The sequence below is a fragment of the Centroberyx affinis genome, unplaced genomic scaffold (assembly GCF_046629955.1).
Source record: "Centroberyx affinis isolate AG114_WGS23_722 - 3 ecotype Tasmania unplaced genomic scaffold, CSIRO-AGI_Caff_v1 ptg002876l_1, whole genome shotgun sequence".
NCBI lineage: Eukaryota > Metazoa > Chordata > Actinopteri > Beryciformes > Berycidae > Centroberyx > Centroberyx affinis.
Genome location: NW_027281008.1, coordinates 107,900 through 128,663, shown reverse-complemented (window position 1 = coordinate 128,663; position 20,764 = coordinate 107,900). Strand labels below are relative to the sequence as shown.

The 20,764-nt window shown below is 41.7% G+C and overlaps 1 protein-coding gene across 1 annotated transcript in view; it reads left to right on the top strand.

Moving 5' to 3' along the window:
* The window catches only part of LOC139658366 (AT-rich interactive domain-containing protein 5B), a 32,829-nt gene extending 16,561 nt beyond the window's left edge, over nucleotides 1-16,268 (top strand). Inside the window, exons 5-12 of the mRNA XM_071536480.1 lie at nucleotides 316-549; nucleotides 3,159-3,265; nucleotides 5,069-5,216; nucleotides 7,161-7,213; nucleotides 8,675-8,772; nucleotides 12,012-12,192; nucleotides 13,546-13,710; nucleotides 14,775-16,268. Of these exons, the coding sequence (XP_071392581.1) occupies nucleotides 316-549; nucleotides 3,159-3,265; nucleotides 5,069-5,216; nucleotides 7,161-7,213; nucleotides 8,675-8,772; nucleotides 12,012-12,192; nucleotides 13,546-13,710; nucleotides 14,775-16,268 (2,480 nt within the window). The remainder of the gene's footprint in view (nucleotides 1-315; nucleotides 550-3,158; nucleotides 3,266-5,068; nucleotides 5,217-7,160; nucleotides 7,214-8,674; nucleotides 8,773-12,011; nucleotides 12,193-13,545; nucleotides 13,711-14,774) is intronic.
* Nucleotides 16,269-20,764: the final 4,496 nt, after the last annotated feature.

Here is a 20,764-nt window from a genome sequence, read left to right as displayed (position 1 = left end):
CAACTAATCGATTAATCAAGAAAATAATCGACAGATTAATCGACAATGAAAATAATCCTTAGTTGCAGCCCTACTTTTCTCTGTTTCATATCATTATAAAAAATACTTTAAGTCAGCAATTCTAAGAATCACTTTGCCCTAAACCAAACTGATTTCGAAAACGAGAGAGAGAGTAAGCTAATGTGGAATTCCCAGATGTGTATGTACTGGTGTGTGTGTGTCAACATGTGCGACTATTTCTGTCTCTGTGTTTTTGTATGTGTGTATCGTAGTGTGTGTGTGTGGTGTATTGATCCGTGGTTGTTCTCCCTGCAGACGGGCCGGTGGAGCCGCGGGGCGTCAAGGTGCTCAGCTACCCGCAGTACTGCCGCTTCCGCTCCCTGCAGAGACGCATCCAGGACGGGGCGGGCCCGCCGGGGCCGCAGGACCCCCACCTGCTGGCGCTGGGCGGCATCAGGGTGGCGCTGCCCGACACCCGGGTGATGTACTGCCGGGACACCTTCGCCCACCCCACCCTGGAGAGCAACACCAGCTTCTGGTGGCAGTTCAGTGAGTTTCCTCCAGCCGGCTTCAGTCCACAGCGGGGGGGAGGGAGAAGGGGGAGGGGCTTATGTAAAGGTTTGAGAAGTGCTGCTGTTACACCCCCAGTATGGTAGGAGAATGAAGGGTGAGGGGAGACAACATAAACATGATCACTGTGATGGTGAAATAGGACAAATGAACCAGCAGGAGGACAGAAACACACTGATATGTAAGAGTATAGTGAAATATTGTTTAGTGTTAGTTCTTTTGCAGGTAGGTACAATATTCACTGTTCACATTAGAGGTGTTCAAACCCCGAGGAAAACAAGGAGGCAGAGGGAGGCCAAATCAAAGTAAAGAACAAAAGCAAACCAGAACTAACTCAGAAGGAGAGGTCTATCTAAAGAAAAGAACATTGAAAGGAAAACCTGCTCCTGGCTGTCTGCTCTAACTAAACAAAACATACAGAGGGAGGCATCCACTCCTAACCTAGTGGAATAACATAACTTCACTAGGTGTTGGCAAATGCAGGGCCCCTTTACCTGCTCCAGTTTTCCTATTAGGTACACAAACATAAGGATTGGCCTTAAATACAGAAATTTAAATAAAAAGAAATGGCCATGAGCTCACAACAAACACAACAGGCCAACAGCAGGCAGAGAGCAGAGAGGATGTTCCAGGAAGTGCCAGGGCTTTATAAAACGTCAAGGAGGCCACTGATTGGTTGCTGCTGATTGACACCTCCTTCCTTTGCACTGGACACACCAAACCAGGGATCTGGGAGAACAAGTAGAGGGGAGAGAGAGAGAGACCGGGAGGGAGAAACAAAAAGACAACCCTCCAACATAACACCTAGAAAATACAAGGAACGTAAAACACCCCCTCCCACAAGAACCATAAACATAATTTAAACATAATTTGAAGAGGCAGTACGTCTGATTTTTATTGCCCCATATTGCGCAATACTGTATATCCGCTGGGAATGAAAGGGTTGTTTATCAATACCAGTGACTCAGCGATTACTTCACCAGCTGCTGAGCTTTCTTGTTTTCAAAACTGACTTCCTGGCCCGTTCTCTGTTTTGGAACAAAAACAAATATACACAAAATCAATATACACCTATTATTGGAGTTTAAATATTTTCAACAGCTCGAAGATGGAGGACAACACATTTCAGCTTGTTGTCAAGTCAAACAAGCAAATCAAAGCAGTTTTATTATTCCAGTATCCATATTTTAATGTAAAATGTAAAGAGTAACGGATCAGCAGCACATATCAGTTTCTTGTCACGAATGTTGAATATTTTTTTAGAGGAATATGTAAATGGACGGATAGATTTATTGATCCGTGATTACCTGGGAGATCATATTGCCTCTTTGGCCGTCTCTCTATACAAACTAACCATTGTCATAAAGTAAAAAAAAAAAGCCACCACATCACTCCCTGGCTTGCGAAGTGGGAAACACTGCCACCTGCTGGACACACAGGAGCTCTGCTGGCTGATTTAGGAGTTTAGTTTTATAAAAACTTAAAGTATTGGTTGTGTAGAATTAAATTTGTGTCACTCTGAATCACCTACAGAGATCAGTAAAGTATCTCATTACATCGAGATCACTTTAACTATTTATTATTGTTTTTTTAGATTCTGTTTGGGCCGCTGTTGACTGTGAAATCATACACCGCTTTATTTACTGTACAAAAGCATCAGATTTAAAGGAAGATCTTTTGTGTTTTGGCTAAACGCCGCCATGATGAGACGCTTTTAATGCGTCTCGGCCTGCATGTGACGGCGATTTCTGCAACTATCAGCAACTGCAACTATCACTTGCACTTATATATATATGCAAGGATGCAAGGATATATGCAAAATATGCAAAATATTCTGGTTATATGCAAAATACATATATGTATTTTTCCTCTAAAGCTGACAGGGCCGGATTCACCAACGTGTTCTCAAAATAGATCTTAAGAAATGACATAAGAGGAAATTTTAGGAAGTTCTTAAGAAGGCTCTTAAGTGCAATTCCTCAATATTTTCTTAGTAACAGTCTCATTTCTTACAAATTTCTTTAATTTTCCTACTTAAGAACTTCTCAAAATAGGGCCTGAATTAATTCTGGTTAATACACTTTAGGCTTACTGCCATTGAGGCTAGGTGACAAGGCTAGGAGGCTAGGAGACAAGGCTAGGAGGCAACCCAAAGTGCTTCCATCTACAAAACAATTCGGTAAAAACCTATGTAGGGCAACTACAACTGATATGAAAAGATGTAAACATTGGTTGCTGTTGGTTTTTGAGAATAGCATTTTTCCCTATTTTTTTTTCTTAAGACTAAAGTTAAGAAAAAAAATGGCACTTGAGAAGATGTTTTTTCTTAAGAGGGTTTTGTGAATCCGGCCCAAAGTGCAAGTGTATGGACTGCAGTATGGAATGACATTAGACTGCCATGGCTTCAATGCAAATATATATATTTGCATTGAAGCCATGGCAGTCTAATGTGCAGCTTTAAAGTCAGGCATATTTTAACATTTCAGAACAAATGTCCAAGTAATTTCCTGCTAGCACATCTTGCTTGCTTTCTTATTTTAATTTATCTGATCTTTGGTTTGTTTGTTTGTTTGTTTGTTTTGCGGCAGGATGTCCGTCTCTCAGTCTGCGGGGACGACCTCGCAAGAAGAGAGGCCGCGACAGCAAAGACTCTCCCACCTCCGGCCAATCAGAGTCCTGGATAGAGAGGATGAAGGTTTGCTCTTTTTTAAAATCGTTTTTTTTCCATGTTCTTTTACATTTCTCCACGGTTCCAGGAAGTCTTTGTATTACAGGGATTTCATACAAGCTGCCTAAAAGTGGTACTTTTTTAAGGTTAAATGTGTGTGTGTGTGTGTGTGTGTGTGTGTGTGTGTGTGTGAAAGTTGTGAAAAAAAGAAGTTAGTGAAGAATTTCAGCATCTAGAAGCCTTTCAGGTTCCGGGACAAAAGTTCATAACAGCTGCATGTATGGCAACTGCCCTAATACTGATTGATTCTGATGACTAAATATGTAAATATTTAAATATTTAGTCCAATAAATGTCACATGACACTAACGATGGTTCTAGTTTGAACTCTGTCCTCTCTCCTTTTAGAGTCACATGGAAAAGATCACAGCTAACAACGTTCTCTTTTCTAAAAAGAGACTCAGGAACTTTTACTCTCAGTACATTTTAAAATGAGACACTTTTTACTTTTACTGCAGTAGATTTTTACTCCAGTACTTTTACTTCTACTTTTTATTATAGAGTAATTCAAACAAAATATCCATAATGTATACCAACATCATAAAGAGCATGTGCAAGGAAGACCAAAGAAACCCCAAGGGGCTTATGGAGTGTCTCCCTTAATAACAATCATACATAATTACAATATAGTGTAATAAAACCCCCAAAAAGTTTAGAAAGAACAAAACAATGTAAACAAATCAATAGGTAAAGTAATACTGTTAAATAAATAGGGGGGAAGATAGTAGAAAATAAGTAAAAGAATATTAAAAGAAACCGAAAAGAAAAGGAAAAGCGGAGTAAAGAGAGAAAAAAAAGCTGCAAATTAACAGTATTTCTACTTGTACTCTTTCCACTTACTTTGCAGTCATTGAAAGTCTTTTCATGTTGAAATGGGTCGGTGGTCACAGCATGGAGCCGTTTCTGTCTTCTGTTGGCGCTCTGCAGTCAAACCCGTTTCACCGAGACGAGCGTCTGACAGATGGTTCGGCGTCAGCCCAAACCAGCACAAAATTTTTTCACAATATAAAATTATGGCGCAGCTAAAAATCATATGAAAACAAGCTTTGGAAACTGATACCAGAAAGATATTTCAGTCCTGCATTTTTAAATGTCGTATCGTCGTATCAACATCTACCGTAAAAACTTAAATTAAAAGCCGAGTCCCTTTTACTGGCCGGGTGTGGCTTCACGTTTTGACAAATAAAGGCCGGGCTCAATTAGAAGCCGGTTGCCATTGACACCATTTTTTTTTTTACTTGCATTCAAACGTCAGTCACATTTGCTGATCGCCACCTTTTTTATCAATAACACAAATGAAAAGTACAACCTTTTGCTGCCATAAACTTTTTTCGGCTTTCATCCATCCGTCTCTCTCTCTCTCTCTCTCTCTCTCTCTCTCTCTCTCTCTCTCTCTCTCTCTCTCTCTCTCTCTCTCTCTCTCTCTCTCTCTCTCTAATTGATACGTTATTCGATAGCCTAATTTTTATACAAGTAATATTCATACTGGTTTAAATAAACAATTTGATAGTATTTCCCATCTTTGCTGAGCAAGAGTTTTGTGTGAAAGGAATTAAAGGCCTGTCCCATATAGACGCCTGTCCCAAATGTAGGCCGGCTGAGTTCAGTGTTTGTTTGAAGCAAATAAAAGCCCGGGCTGTTAATTGGAGGTTTATGGTATTCTACGTCTAAATGTTTGCCGGGTGGTTTGACACACATCAGATACTTCCAGGTCCTTAACGCTGTCCTGTTTCCTCCCCCCCCCCCCCCCCCCCCCCCCCCCATCCTGCAGGAGAACGTGATGGGCAGCGTGGAGATGGGCTGCGAGGGGAGCTGGCTCCCCCATCCCGAGGAGCAGCTGTTCCTGGATCAGCTCTACGGCTTCATGGAGCGCCACGGCTCGCCCATCCACAAGGTGCCCAACCTCGGCTTCAAGAAGAGTGAGTCACACAAGCCCCCATATGTTTGGTTTTATTTCCTTCTTTTAATGCCTAGTCCAATAAGAGCGTTCATGACAGGTTGGAACTGGAAGGAGAAGATCACCGGTTCGATCTCTATCTCTCTATCTCTAACACCTGGTTGACCTCTGACCTCTGACCTCTGCAGACATGAATTTGCATCTCAGAGGCTCCTCCCCACCTGGCGTTAACCTGCGTCCCGTACCTGGATTGGGTCCAGATATCTTTTAGCTGGATTACATTCACACCTGGTGTTAAAATGCTCGGATTAAAATGCTTGAAATGATCGGATTTCTCTTTCCCTCGCAAAACTGAAATTGTCAGGCAGGTTTTTTGTTGCACTTTTTCTTATTTTTCAAAACAGAGGAAGAGATCGTCTTAGATAATGTGCATACTGTAGGCCACTGCAGAGGAGAAGGCTGCTAGTTTACTTCCATTACAAGAAGAAGAAGAAGTGTACTTTGCTTTATGTAGTTCCTAAATGTGGATTGAAGACTGATTGCTTTTATACTACTTTGTTAATGTGACCAAATGTGTCTCTGAACAGATCTTCAGTGCATTTTGAGTGGATTTACTCCTGGATTTTCTGCGTTTTTGTTTCTCTCCGATCACCAGGGTTCCTACGCAGGTCTGGAAAGTCTGGAAAAGTATTAAAAATGAATGTGATCATTTCCAGGTCTTGAATTAGTTTGGGAATTTGAAAAAAAATGTCTGGAAAAGTATGGAAAATGTTGCGGTTCAGGTCAGATACACACATAATTCTAGCTTTTATGTTGTTGTAGAGCCACTTTGAGTCCACAGTCTTTGTTGATGTGAAGAATAATGTTCAGATAGAGGGACGCTCTTATTACCCAGCCGCTGTCAGCATGCATTATATCAAATACCCACCAAAATCAAATCCAGTCAAGAACATAGGGTCTGGGAAAAATATGGAATTTTAAAATGGAAACCGTGTAGGAACCCTGCCAATCATCTCACACATTCTGATATTTGTCTCTGTGAAGAACAATCTTCATCTATACAGTGATATGACCTAGTTAGCAGGGGCAAGATGTCTATCTGCGTAAATCATATTGAACACCAGACAAAATCTTCTGAACAAATCAAGGTCTGGAAAAAGTGTGGAATTGTTTTAATTGAAAATGTGTAGGAAACCCTGGATCACCCAGGACGAAGGGAGCCGGAAGGGAAAAAAAAAACTCCTGTGCTTTGAAAAACTAATCGCTGTAAATTCTTTGGGGGGAAAATTCCTAAAAGAAACATTTTTATTTTGCTCAGGAAAAAAAAACAGCAGTTAAAGCAGGGGCAAACCCTGTTTTTATAAAGTATGAAACGAGTCCAGCAGCTGGCAGCCTGTTAAGATCAGGAACTCAGAACTCCTGCTCAACCGGCATGTGCAGAAAAATAAATTTGCCGTTTATTTAAACACACGGCAGTCAAAATCATTACAGAGTTGTGCTCCTATTCTCCTTGTTCCGATATACACATCGATAAAGTTTCATCTGATCTCGTCTAATTTACCAGACTTGAGGAAAGTAGCGGGCAAATAACATTTTGTGTAACTGAGAAAAACAGGAGCAGGGCTTGACTTGTGTCTTGTGTCTTCTTATCTAGCAGGTGAAAGTGTCTCGCTGACTAGATAAATCAAGCGCACCTCCAAGTAGTTCACAGATTCAGCTGAAAGTATTTGTCCAGATCATGTGATCAAGTCAAGCAAAAAGACGCAGCGTTTGTTTTTCATTCCCAAATTACTGCCTGAAGCCAGTTGCTCCTACTATGAATTTGACTACTTTTCACTTCTATCCACATTATATTTGCCCCAGTGTGTGTCGGCTCTTCCCACTGCTGCTGCATCATAACCCCACTGTATTGAAACTTGTGTTTATAGTGTGTGTGTGTGTGTGTGTGTTCTCTCTCTGTTCCCAGTCGACCTCTTCCTCATGTATTCTGTGGTCAAACGGCTCGGAGGCTATGAAAAGGTGAGTGTCAATCACTTTACCGTCAATATCACAATATCAGTCAGCCAGGTGCAGTAAAACCCACAAGGACACGTCAGATGTGACACGGACACTCGTGCCAGCTGACACACACACACACACACACACACACACAACAATACTAATAATAAACTTTATTGGTATAGCTTAAGGAAGCACAGGAGCTCATGTGGAGCAGAAGAGACGCTGCTAGACGTCCATCGATGTCTAAATATATGTTGCTGTGTACAAATAGAAATCGAGTGTCAGATGCCTTCAGTGTCAGAAGCAGCTGCTGGGGGAGATCTACCAGTGGATCATCTATTTGTTCGGTTGTTTACACTTTTTATTTTTAGATTTTCATTCTAACTCAAGATTCAAGATTCAATACTTTATTGCCACATCAGCAGAGTTGATTGGAATTTGTCTTACTTAATCACAGACAAACACATAGAACCACTCACTTAAAAAACACATAATACATTCAAAAAAGAAAGTATAAAACAGATAGATAACATCCAAGCCTTAAAATAATCATAAAAGCATAAAACAAATGGGTAGAATAAAATAAACTCCAACACAACTCCGCCATGTTATAGACCAAATACTGACACTATCTAAACACAGAATCAATCAGGTGGATCAGTGATGAAATGATCAGTTCCCAGTCAAAAACAGCTGAAATGAACCGTGTCTAATCAATTCTGTTGAGGCGGTTGTGTGTCATAACTTTAGAAACACAATCGGCTGTTGCCCCAGAGCTGTGGACCTCCAATATGGCCGCCAGAGGGGCTTGTTATATAGCCTGAAGGCCTTGTGTAGCATAGATATAGATACAGATACAGAGTGTTGTTTTTGACATGAGCCCAATGATTGCGTAACATCAGAGTAATAATAGCTTGCAGTGTTTCATGATGTGTTGTAAAATGTGTTTTGCAAGTGGCTTAAGTGGCTCCTCTGCTCCACACACACACACACACTCTCACACACACACACACACACACACACACCACTGACTCAATTCATTCCTTATCTTCTAATCTGAGAAGCCCAGAAGCTCTCGGAACACAAAGCGAGAGCATCACGCGAGCTTCTGGGTGCAACGGATAGAAAAACAGGAAATAGAACGAGTAGAAACACCAGTACATGTCTTAACCTTTAACTTTTAACCCTTTAACCTTGACCTTAACCTAATCCTAACTCTAACCTTAACCCTAAAAGCAAGTCCGAACCCTAAAACAGCCCCTTGAAGAAGTGACAAAATGAGCTCACTTCACTCTGAAGGGTTAAAACTCAAATTGGTTCTCACAAAGATAGAAGTACAGGAACACACACACACACACACACACACACACACACACACACACTTCATGCTGCGGTACTGGTCTTGTCTTGAGTGTGTGTGTGTGTGTGTGTGTGTGTGTGTGTGTGTGTGTGTGACGCTGTGGGTCTTGTGTGTTGCAGGTGACGTCGGAGCGGCTGTGGAAGGTGGTTTACAACGAGCTGGGCGGCTGCCCCGGCAGCACCAGCGCCGCCACCTGCACCAGGAGACACTATGAGAGGTCAGACCACACAGCCGAGCCCAGAGAAATCCACCCGGAAACACTCTGAGCTCTGACTTTACTGAGAAATCCACCCAAAAACACTCTAAGCTCTGACTTTACTGAGAAATCCACCCCAAAACACTCTGGACTCTGACTTTACTGAGAAATCCACCCAAAAACACTCTGGACTCTGACTTTCGTGAGAAATCCACCCCAAAACACTCTGACTTTACTTAGAAATCCACCCAAAAACACTCTGACTCTGACTTTCGTGAGAAATCCACCCCAAAACACTCTGACTTTACTTAGAAATCCACCCCAAAACACTCTGAATTTACTGAGAAATCCACCCAAAAACACTCTGACTTTACTGAGAAATCCACCCAAAAACACTCTGGACTCTGACTTTACTGAGAAATCCACCCGGAAACACTCTGAGCTCTGACTTTACTGAGAAATCCACCCAAAAACACTGAATTTACTGAGAAATCCACCCCAAAACACTCTGACTCTGATTTTACTGAGAAATCCACCCAAAAACACTCTGACTGACTTTCGTGAGAAATCCACCCAAAAACACTCTACTGAGAAATCCACCCGGAAACACTGAATTTACTGAGAAATCCACCCGGAAACACTCTGACTCTGACTTTACTGAGAAATCCACCCAAAAACACTCTGGACTGTGACTTTCGTGAGAAATCCACCCAAAAACACTCTGACTCTGACTTTACTTAGAAATCCACCCCAAAACACTCTGAATTTACTGAGAAATCCACCCCAAAACACTCTGAATTTACTGAGAAATCCACCCAAAAACACTCTGGACTCTGACTTTACTGAGAAGTCCACCCAAAAACACTCTGGACTCTGACTTTACTGAGAAATCCACCCAAAAACACTCTGGACTCTGACTTTACTGAGAAATCCACCCAAAAACACTCTGGACTCTTGACTTTCCTGAGAAATCGACCCGGAAACAATGACTTTCCCCTTAAATTTCCCCTTAAGTAGCTTCAAAGTTGGACATTTTTTCCATATTCTAGCCGCTTATATTGAGTGAAATATTCAAACTCAAGATGGCATGTTTTTTATGGCCGCACCATTACATCAAATTAAAACAAATCTAGTTGTCTTTTGCATCATTTTCCACACATTTCCCTGTAATTCAGCCTGACATGTTTGGTATCTTTGGAAACCTCGGGATCCGGACTAGAACTTAAAATAAAGTTCTGTGGGTTTGAACAAAGCTCGCAGGCCGTAAGTTAATTTATTTCTCCAGCCGTTTATCACAAGCATGTCTCAAGGGACTTTACAGAGAATGAGCCTCACTATTTATTTATTTATTTAGCACAAAAGAGTAGTTCAAGAGCATGTGCAAGGAAGACCAAAGAAACCCAGAGGGGCTTATGGAGTGTCTCCCTTAATAACAATCATACATAATTACAATATAGTCTAATGAAACCCAAAAAAAAGTTTAGAAAGAACAAAACAATATGAACAAATCAAAAAGGTAAAGTAATACTGTTAAATAAATAGGGGGAAAAGTAGAAAATAAGTAAAAGAATATTAAAAGAAACCGAAAAGAAAAGAGAAGGAAAACCGGAGTAAAGGGATAAAGAGAGAAAACAAAAAAAAAAAGGGAAAGATTAGTTAACATGAATTAATTATACCAAAAAAGAGACAGCAGTATGATCACTTCAAAAAAAATGAAGATTGTGAAATAAATAGTGTTTGACAGCTTTTTTAAACAGATTGGGTTTGAGATCTAACTGATCAACGATGAACTGTAGAACGAGGCAAGTTTATTTATTTATTTTTTTATATTTAGATTTTTATGTAGCACATTTCGTACACAAAGGCAATTCAAAGCGCTTTACACAAGGTATAAGACATCAGATAATACATACAGGAAAGATAAGATAAAAAACTAAAACTAAGAAGAAAGAATAAAGAACTAAAATGCATAAAAAAGAATAAAGAATGATGTGACAGAAGAGCAGAAAGACAAACACAAGGAAGCAGAACGAAGCACGAGACACACAACAGCAAATTTTAGCAAAACAGAGCAGCCGACCTAACCGGTGGGACCGGCAGGGTGGAAGACTTTATTAAAACACACATATTGCCGATGTGCTTTGCATTTCTAGGCCCATTTTGTTGTATTTCTCTTATTCCTGTGGATAACCGGCCAGATGTAAACAACGTGAGATGTTTTCCAGCAGCTACAGTGGAGTTTGATATCAGAAAAATGTTTCGGAGATCTAAAACATCAGCGGGAAACTGGTCTGGTTTTAGGTTTTGGTGTCAGTCCCTCAGGGCACCAAAGCTCTGTCCAATAAACAAGCTGCTCGTGCGTCATGTGACTTTTGTTTACAAGCCCTGGTTCATTCACAGTGTGTAACCCTAACCCTAAATGAAGCAAATACAAAAAGGCAACACAGTGGAAAACACAAATGTTTCCACTGTGGTTCAGAGCAAAGAAGGCAAACCCAAGGCAAGGCAAGGCAGGTTTATTTATATAGCACATTTCAGCAACAAGGCAATTCAAAGTGCTTTACATAAAACATTAAAAGCATCGAGACAAAGTGAAAAAGATAAAATTCATATAAAAGAACAAGCAAAATGCATTGCATTAAAAGAATCAAATCAAGTAAAATAGAAAGATATGTGGATTGGGAGGATGAGTAGGAGAGATCAGGGGGTTGGGAAAGGGGAGGGCAGTTTTATATTTTGTATTTTATATGATGATCTTGTATTATGTATACCAGAACCCTTTGAAAATTCAATAAAGAGATGTTTAAAAAAAAAAAAAAAAAAAATAGAAAGATATTTTTACCCCCTAAAGGAAACACAGAATCAAGCGGCGTTACTTCTTGGTATCGAGTAGTCACTCTCAAAAAAGACCTTTTGTCATATTTTTGTCACCGGATAAAAATATGTATAGTGCTATAACTTTTCGGAGAGTGAACTCCCTCAATTCTTCCTTCTTGAGTAGTCACTCTCACACTGGTGACACGGTCAACCAGTATAGGATGAAGTGTGCCTTACCAAAGATAATCACAACTTAAAAGACTTTTTGCCGGCCTGGTGACACTGTCAACCAGGTGTGACCTTGTTTTTTTATTTTGTATTTGGGCTAAAAGAGATCCTGTTAATACAGTAAAGTAAACCCTCTGTATCTGTGTGTGTGTGTGTGTGTGTGTGTGTGTGTGTGTGTGTGTGTGTGTGTGTGTGTGTGTGTGTGTGCGTGTCAGGCTGATGCTGCCTTATGAAGAGCACGTCAGAGCAGGAGGATCAGAGCTCAAAGCCCCAGAAATCCCCTCGACTCCCAAAGCCAGAGGGATACGGGGAAGGAAACCGCTTCCGAGGGGCAGGAGACCAGGACCCAGAGCCAAGGAGAAGAAGATCATGACCCCGCCTCCTCCTCCTGCTACTGTAAGTGTCGGGGGGGTTTGTGAGTGTAAGCATGCGGGGCGTTTAGAGACATTTCTTTCTTTTAAATAGCGGAGAGGAACAGCATCACCTGGTGGCTCAGTCTCTGTTTCCACCACACACACAAATAGGAAATATAGGGAGTGAGCTGATTGGTCCAGGTGGACTCAGAGAGAGCAGCAGCTTTCAACCAGGAAACAAATTGAAAATAATAACCTGTTTTGGTATTTTGGTTACTTGTCGTGTTATTGGATTTACTCCTTATCATATACTGAAAAGGCCTATTTCAGTTTTTTATTTAAACCTTGTGGAAGTTTTTTTTTGTTACATTGAAACCTCACCTGCTACTCCATACATCATCATCATCATCATCATCATCAACCAGCATCAACAAACTGAGTAAACCAAGTAGCCTAATTCAAGAAAACGCGGTGTGAACATGTTTGGCGTCTGTATGTGGAAATATTGAAATGTTGGAATCGGCATGTGGTTTTGTTAGTTTTTATTTTTTGAAAATGCTTAGTTTTAGTTTATTTTTTATTAGTTTCAGTGTTAGTTTTAGTCTTTTTTTGTAATATGGGGTATTTGTCAGGGGCGAGATTCAAAAATTCAAAATACTAGGCTTATGTATGAAATAAATTGACAAAGACAAAAACTAAAGACATTTTCTCTATAATTTTTGTTTATTTTAGTTTTAGTTTTTAAACACACAATACAGTTTCAGTTAGTTATCGTTTTTTTGTAAAGCCTCGTTTTTATTTTTATTTCAGTTAACGAAAATGTTTTTTCACACCTAGTTTTCGTTATTTCGTTAGTTTTCGTTATGTCTTATATTCAGGTATTAGAGGTCTCATATTTCTTCTTTGGTTTCTTAGCGCTGCATGTCCACTCTTAGATTAATACAGAACAGTGTTAGTAGCACAATATGCATCATATCGGCTTTACTAAAGACTCAATATGACTTAACTATTAATTTCCGTGTGTCCTTATTCTGGCCATTTATATAGAACTTTTCAAAGAAATTTTCAGAACTTAAATTTGCTGTGTTTATTTGGAAACAGGCTGGTTTTGCCAGCTTTGTTTCATTATTTATTTATTTATTTTTTCTTCTTTATTTTGTGTTTTTCAAGTGGTCTTAAATTCAGTTCCAGGTAGCATTAAAGTCTTAAATTTGCCTTTGTGAAACCTGCAGATGCCCTGGCGTAGGTCTGATCAGTGCTGAGGTCAGATACAGAAGACGATGGCTCTAGGACGCCACAATTTACTGCTGAGCCTCCTGGAGGTGTAAAAGTACCTCCTGGATAAATAAAGATTAAAAACCCCTTTCCTGTGTGTGTGTTGCCGCCTCCCTCCCAGCAGGTGGTCAACCCGGACGGCACGGTGGTGGTGAAGAGAGGCCGAGGCCGGCCGCCGGGGAAACGCAACAAGGCCACTCTGATCGCTCAGGCCAAACTGCTGGCTCAGCAGCAGGCGAAAGCCAAGACAGCGGCCTGTCCGCCCGCCAGAGCCGGCCAGCACACGGTAAGTCACTGCACACCTCACTGTCCTGTAAGGAAAAAACTTACTTTGCAGACATGGTGTACAGTAAAAAAAACACATAATAAAAACACAAAACCATTATAAAGCACACAAGAACTGATGCAAATCAAACCAACACTCACAATGTTTGTGAGAACTTGAAATTTTGCCAGGTTGCTGCAATGTTTCTGCATGAAACGGTCAAATACATAGATTGCAGTTTTTGACCAATCATTGCACAAAGAATGTCCAAATCAAGCCACGGGAAAGTCAGATATTTTCCTTCTCCATGAATTTGTCTGCTTGCGATAGCCACATTGGAAAAGTTTTTTTTCCAAAATGAGAGATCCACCTTGTGAAAAACCTTCCACATCCACGTTTACAAAAATGTTGCTGACATCCAATTAAATCTCACTGAAAAATATCTAAGTGATAAGCTATTTTACAAGCTTCACCCACCAAATATTTGACCAGATATTTTTGTAGATGGAATTATAAAAAAAATGTAAACTATTGTGTAGATCAATTTAGGGTATTCTTTTCTAAAAGTGGTTCTATAGCATTTTAGTATGTAACTCTTCACTAACAAAATTGCTGCAACTTGTGAAACGATTTCCCAATGTTTTACAAGAAGTGCAGTCAAAGTGGTGAACCACAAGCAAAAAAAAAAAAAAATCCACACTTGACGATAATGTATTGATCCCTGAGGGGAAGTACGGTTGTCATACAGCAGCTGGTAAACACACAGTATACATGATGAGATAAGACGACATGCCTAACATCAATACAGATATCCATAATAATATAAACATCAGCTGTAAAAACAATCATCGATCAGTTGATTTAATCAGTTGGTCAGTCGATCTTCCAGGGGTCAAAGAGTGTGAGGTGTGTGTGTGTGTGTGTGTGTGTGTGTGTGTGAGCTGTGGACTGAAGCTGTTTCACTGCTCTTAAATCAGTTAAAGTCCTTCAAGAACATTTCCAGTCACAGTGCTTGACCCCTCGTTTTCTTCTTCTAGTATTTTCTGACAGTGCTTGACCGCTCCTTGTCATCTTCCCCCCCCCAGGTGCAGCAGCCCGTGCAGAGCCCCTCCCCCCCGCCCGTCCACCCCGCCTCGCTCCCGGCCAACATGCCCCTCACCCCGGACCTCTCCCCCATGTCCGCCCCCTTCCTCCCCTTCCAGCCCAAGCCGGGCAGAGAGGTGAAGCAGGAGAAGGGCGACTCCCTGACCCAGCCTCCGTCTCCCGGCGGCGCGCTCCTGTCCGCGGTGCCCAGGCACTTCGTGGGGGGGTCCGTGGGCGGGTTCAGCCCCACCAAAGGCATGTGTCCCATGGCCGTGTTTAGGAACCGGCTGATCCTGCACAGAGGCTCGGAAAGCCCGGCGCTGACGCCTCAAGACCCGGCGCAGCACCACCCCGCCGTCTACGCCCTCCAGCCCAAAAGCGGGAGCCCGGACACCCCTGTTCCCGGCAGCGATCAGCCCCAGCCTCAGCCCCACCCCCCCCACCACCACCACCACCACCACAGGTGCTCGTGGTGTCACGTGGACGACGGCGCCCAGAGAGGAGGCGGTCGGGAGGGGAGAACCCGGCCGTCTCTGCCCCCTCTCCGGGTGCTCCCTCTGGACCTGGACTGCAGCGTCCAGGTCCGCCAGCTGATGAGGACTCGTCTGGGCTCGGCTCAGCTGCAGTCCTTCACGCGCCGGCTCTCCGAGGTTCTGTCCCAGGACCTGAGCGCCAAGCCCCCCTGCTCCCCCATCACCCCCCCGCCCGAACAGGCCCTGCCTCTCAACCTCAGCAAGCGCTTCACGGCCAAAAGACCCCCGTCGGACGACCCGGAACCGAGGGAGGCGACGACGAACGGCGGCGCGGCTCAGCCCTCGTCCAAGAGGCCCAGGGTCGGCTCTCCGGAGCAGAAGGCCGAGGACTTCAGCCTGGGCGGGAGGTCCGGCTCTGGAGCGAGTGCAGGAGGAGGAGGAGGAGGTGGAGGAGGAGGAGGACGAGGTGCGGAGATGAAGACCCAGGAAGAGCCTGCGGACCTGAGCTCCCCCAGCAGGATCCGGGCCTTCCTGCTGGGCTTGCCGCCTTTCCAGGTGAAGCTGGAGGAGGACCTAAATGGGGCCAGCTTGGGGAAATCCCTTCCTCCGCCGTCTGAGGCCAGTCCCCAGAGGACCGAGACGGAGAGAGGAGAGGGAGGAGGGAAAGCGACGGCACAGGTGAAGAACGAGGAGGAAACGGTTAAAACGGAGTGCGGCGAAAGCGAGAGGAGCGAGACAGAGGTGTCGCAGTCGGGGGAGGAGGAGGAAGACCCCGAAAAAGTGGAGTCTAAGGTCATAAAAGTAGAATTTGTTAAGGGGGAAGACGTTGAGATGGAAAGGGAGCGTGTTCAGGAGGAGGGGGAAACTTCGCCGGCCAACTCCACGGACCAAATCGGGGATTTCGGAGGACAGCAGACGCCCGACGAGGTGAAAGAGGAGTGTGATGTGGAGGCGTCTGCCGAGGGGCGGCCCCGCCCCGTCCTGCCCCAGGCCCCCGCTCTGGTCCTGGCACAGCAGAGCTGAATGGAACCGGGGCTCAAAAACATTGTTGCACATTGTTATTAGCATTGTTAATGCCATTGTTATTAGCAATTTGTCATCAGTAAACTATTAGCTATTTTGGGTTTTTTCGGGTTTGGATTCGCAAAAAGCTTCTGTTTCCCCTGGGCTTGGCTTGGGTTTCGGATGAACTCTTCTCGGGGTCGGGCCAGGCTCAGACTGAGGCCAAGTCAAACCCTGAACCTGAATACTTGGAGCAGGGATGTCATTTTTTTTGTTTCCTCTTTGACAGTTTTTGAACTCACAACTTTCTGTTGGAGTTTGCCCGTTTTGTCTCCTGTTGTTGTTTCCTGGTTTTTGAGCGGAGGAATGACGACACGCAGACTCATGACAATCACAGATCCGTTTCTCTCTTCTCCTTTCTCTCTCTGTTGGTTTCTCTCTCTCTGTCTCTTTTAGAAAACACACAAAACATACACAAATACACAAAAGTGAGACTTTTTGTGAGTCTTTAACAAACACTGCCATAACCCTTCGTAACACTATCAGTTCCAGTATTCAATGTTACAGTGAAATATTGAATATAATCCATATTACATCATATAAAATCTATTACATCTATGGGTGATGCTATGCATCAAGACTTCATTAATTAGTAATCTAGAGTGTATTGTAGTTTGTTAGCTCATTTTAAAATTGTACTCTACTTCTGTAGAGAAATACTGTTATTTTCTAACTGATGGTGTTTAGATGTTATTGAATCAGAGCTTGGAGCAAAGAGCTTCCTGAACCTCACATTATCGCTCATGAAGTGAAGCTATAGTCCTACCCAAGAAGTGAAATTATATAAACTCCCTTTTCTTACACAGATGTGCCTTAAATTACTTGGGATCCATTTTATCGCTAGCTTGAATATATTTACTTAAAGAGATACCTTGATACTGTACATGCTTTACTTTTTTTTCCTTCATTCAGCACTTGTCAGAGTAGACAGCGCTCTGTGTACAGACGACCTGTCATCATCACACATTCATCATCACACGTTCATCATCACCGCTGTTCAGGTTTCAGCTGCCATGACAGAACAGGAAAGCGGCTGCACAGGAGAATCCACATTCAGCCCAAACATTCAGTCTACCTCGGTCTGGTCCATTTCCTCATCTTCTCTACCTGCTTCATCACTGGGAGCTGGAGCCTATCCCAGCATGCATTGTGTGGAAGGCAATCCACCTCAGGGCTAACACACATAGACACACACACACACACACACCTATGGGAGAGTCAGAGCCTCTAATCCGCCTCACTTGCATAATCCGTTCGGTCTCCAGGTAACCAAACAAACTGTTGGCGTTCCCCAGTGAAACCAGCGCACACCGCTTTGATTTTCCAGTCAGCTGCTGAAGCTCCAACACAAAAACTATTTCTCTGCTTTGTGACAAACAGCTGGTGTATTATAAAAAAAACAGACAGACTCCTATTGAAAATGTCAAGGTATCCCTTTAACTACAACCTCACTGTCGTTTTCCGTTGACTTGTCTCTGGTATTATTTCTGTCACAAGCGTTGGATTTGCACACCTACTGTACTGGTTGCTTCTTTTTTTTTTTTTTTTTTTTTTTTTTTTCATATTTATATCTGCAATTTTTCTTCTCATGCCAACGTTTTGTTTCTGACGTTATTTTACCCAGTGTAGTTGAATAACTATGACACCAAAATTATCTGGTGCTGTTTATTCTTAATTATGTAGCTGTTGCCATATTGTTGTTTTTTTTTGGTCGACACTGCAAATGATGTCCATCTTAGCAAGTCGTGTCATCTTGAATTCAGTCTTAAAAATACTATTTTTCCTTTAAACAAGTGGGGGGAAAAAATCTAGCAGTGGAGTGAGATAATTACACGTTTCTAATGCAGTTTTGCAGTTGTAATGCGTTTCAAGACTTTTCTGCTGCCTTGAAATGAGGCAAATCACTCCACTTGATTCAAGATAATGTCACTTTACTCCTGATAATCGTTGAAACAAGTTCGAGTTGCTTTCGGAAACGAGTGGGAAAATTTCTCACCACAGCAGCAGATTTCTTCCCCCCGCTCAATTTGAAGAAAAATCAGATTTTAAGACTAAATAAAAGATTAAAAAAAAAGACCTGCTCAGATGAACGTCTTTGCAGTGTTTTTTATTATTTGAATATTGCCATCATGTGAGACAGATATGTAACTTGTTTGTGAATGAATGCATGAGTAATGCTCTGTATACTCTATAGATAGTAGCTAGGGAAATATATTGACCGCACCAAAGGACCTGTACTAAACCATGAATAGTTCTACAGACTTACTCCTCCTCCACTGTAAGAGCCACACACACACACACACACACACACACTGCTGCAGATAACATTTAAATAACACACATTCAGTAGTATTTCAAGACATTATGAGTCGTATTATCTTACTGCACTGGTCGATCGCTCTGTTGGGTTGAAGAAATGTCTTTTCATGATAATGTAGGTTTTCCCGTTTTGAAAAAAAAAAGCTAAGAACTGAGCGAAAGACTTTTCCTCCTCGCATGATTATTTCTTAAAACAGAAGAGTCATATTTTCATAAAACAAGTGAGATTATTTAACCGCCGCTGCAGTAAGAAGTAAGATTATTTGGGGTTGAAATATATCAAGATAAGCCAGTTAAATCTCTGCACAAGATTAAAAAAAAACAGATGGCTATTGTCACTATTTTTGGGGGGGATATAAATGTCTTATTCTGCTCCATCCTGATATTAAACCTTTATTTATGCAGGAGGGGTGTTGCTTCTTCAGCACCGCCTGCGTCACACACACTCACACTTCTGCTCCTAGTGGCTCAACCTGTATCTCTTGAACATTTGCCTTCGTTTTTTTTTGTTTTTTTTTTGTTCTGCATGTCTTTCGTTATGACAACATACCGCTGAGGTTAAAAAGGCCTGGTATGTCATTTAGAAGGGGAGGGGAATTATTCTAGTCTAGAACTAGGCAGCATGCTAAATCAGTATGAGAGTTTCTTGTTTAGTTGAATAGTTTTTTTTTTTTTTTTTTCTTCCTTGGTTATTTAAGCTTTAGTTTTTAAAGGTTTCTTAGGTATAATTTCATTTTTCCATTGGTAAAAGATTAAGTTCAAGATTAAATGTTTACATTTTGTTATGCATGTCAAAACAAATTTGTTATATTCAGTGTTTTGCACACTACTTTAGCATCGGTCTTGAATGGCACCGCTCGTCTGTGTAAAAGTACTTAAAATTAAGTGCCTAATATACTAAAAAAATGTTTGGAAATTGGAATTAATAGTTGCAAAATGGTAAGCAAATGAGACTCAAATTTGCTCATCTAGCCTACATGCCATTGACTTGAACAACTGCTACTGTTGTCCTGTGATATTTTATTAAACCTGTGTTAAACCTGTTCAGAGGGATTTCGAGACGAGGGTTCACCTGTTACCCAGACAGAGGGAGAGCAGGGAGGCTGCACCTTCCTTTCATCATCTACAGTACACACCAAACCCAAATCTGTGTAAAGCCTGACATCTAATGGTAAGAAGCATGCTGCTGAAATGACCATTTGATATTGGCTGATCTTTAATGCCAGGTGATGTCACCTTCTATAGAGTACAACAGGTGGTGACATCATCTGACACCAAAGATCAGCCAATAACAGTTAGTTAGTTAGTTAGTTGATTAGTTTATTTTTATTTGTGTCATGCCAAACATCTGGCCCATCCCAAATGGGATTACAGGACACCACCATTTTACAAGAAATACATCTTCCAGTGATACATATAAGAGCAAAAAATAAATAAATGAATAAATTACCACATTATAAAGTACTACTATATTCTTTCAAATAACATATTTGAAATGATAGGTTTCAAATGAACAATACACTGAAAAGAACTGCTACAAACTTACAGTTTATCTTGATAAGGAGCTTTTTTTCTCATCTCCCAGGCTTTCTCCAGGTAACTAGCTAATCTAAATGTTTCATAAGCAAACAGCCAACTCAATCTTTGTGCATCATCCATATTTACAAAATCAGTATCTGTTTTTATCTTACTAAACAAAGTATTGCACAGTTCCCAGTAAAAAGGGCAATAGAAAACAAAGTGAAACTCATTTTCAATAACAATAACAATTTCAGCAGCATGCTTCTTACCATTAGATATCATCTTTACACAGATTTGGGTTCGCTACAAGTAGCACCTTTAAACCTGTTAACAGTTATACAGGGTTCCTTCACAGGTCTGGAAATGTATGGAAAAAGGATTTGGCAATTCCCAGGTCTTGATAAGTTTGAAAATTGCACAAAAAACTTGGATAGTGTGGAATAGTGTGGAGGAACACTGTTGTACTGCCCCAACATACATACTGCTACACATTTTCTGTGGTTATAGACGCCTGTATTCTCTCATATTATGATATTTGTCTCTGTGAAGAATAATAATCATCTCTAGAGTGAAATAGCAGTCAGCAGGGCAAGACAACTGTCTGTGTAAACCAGTGA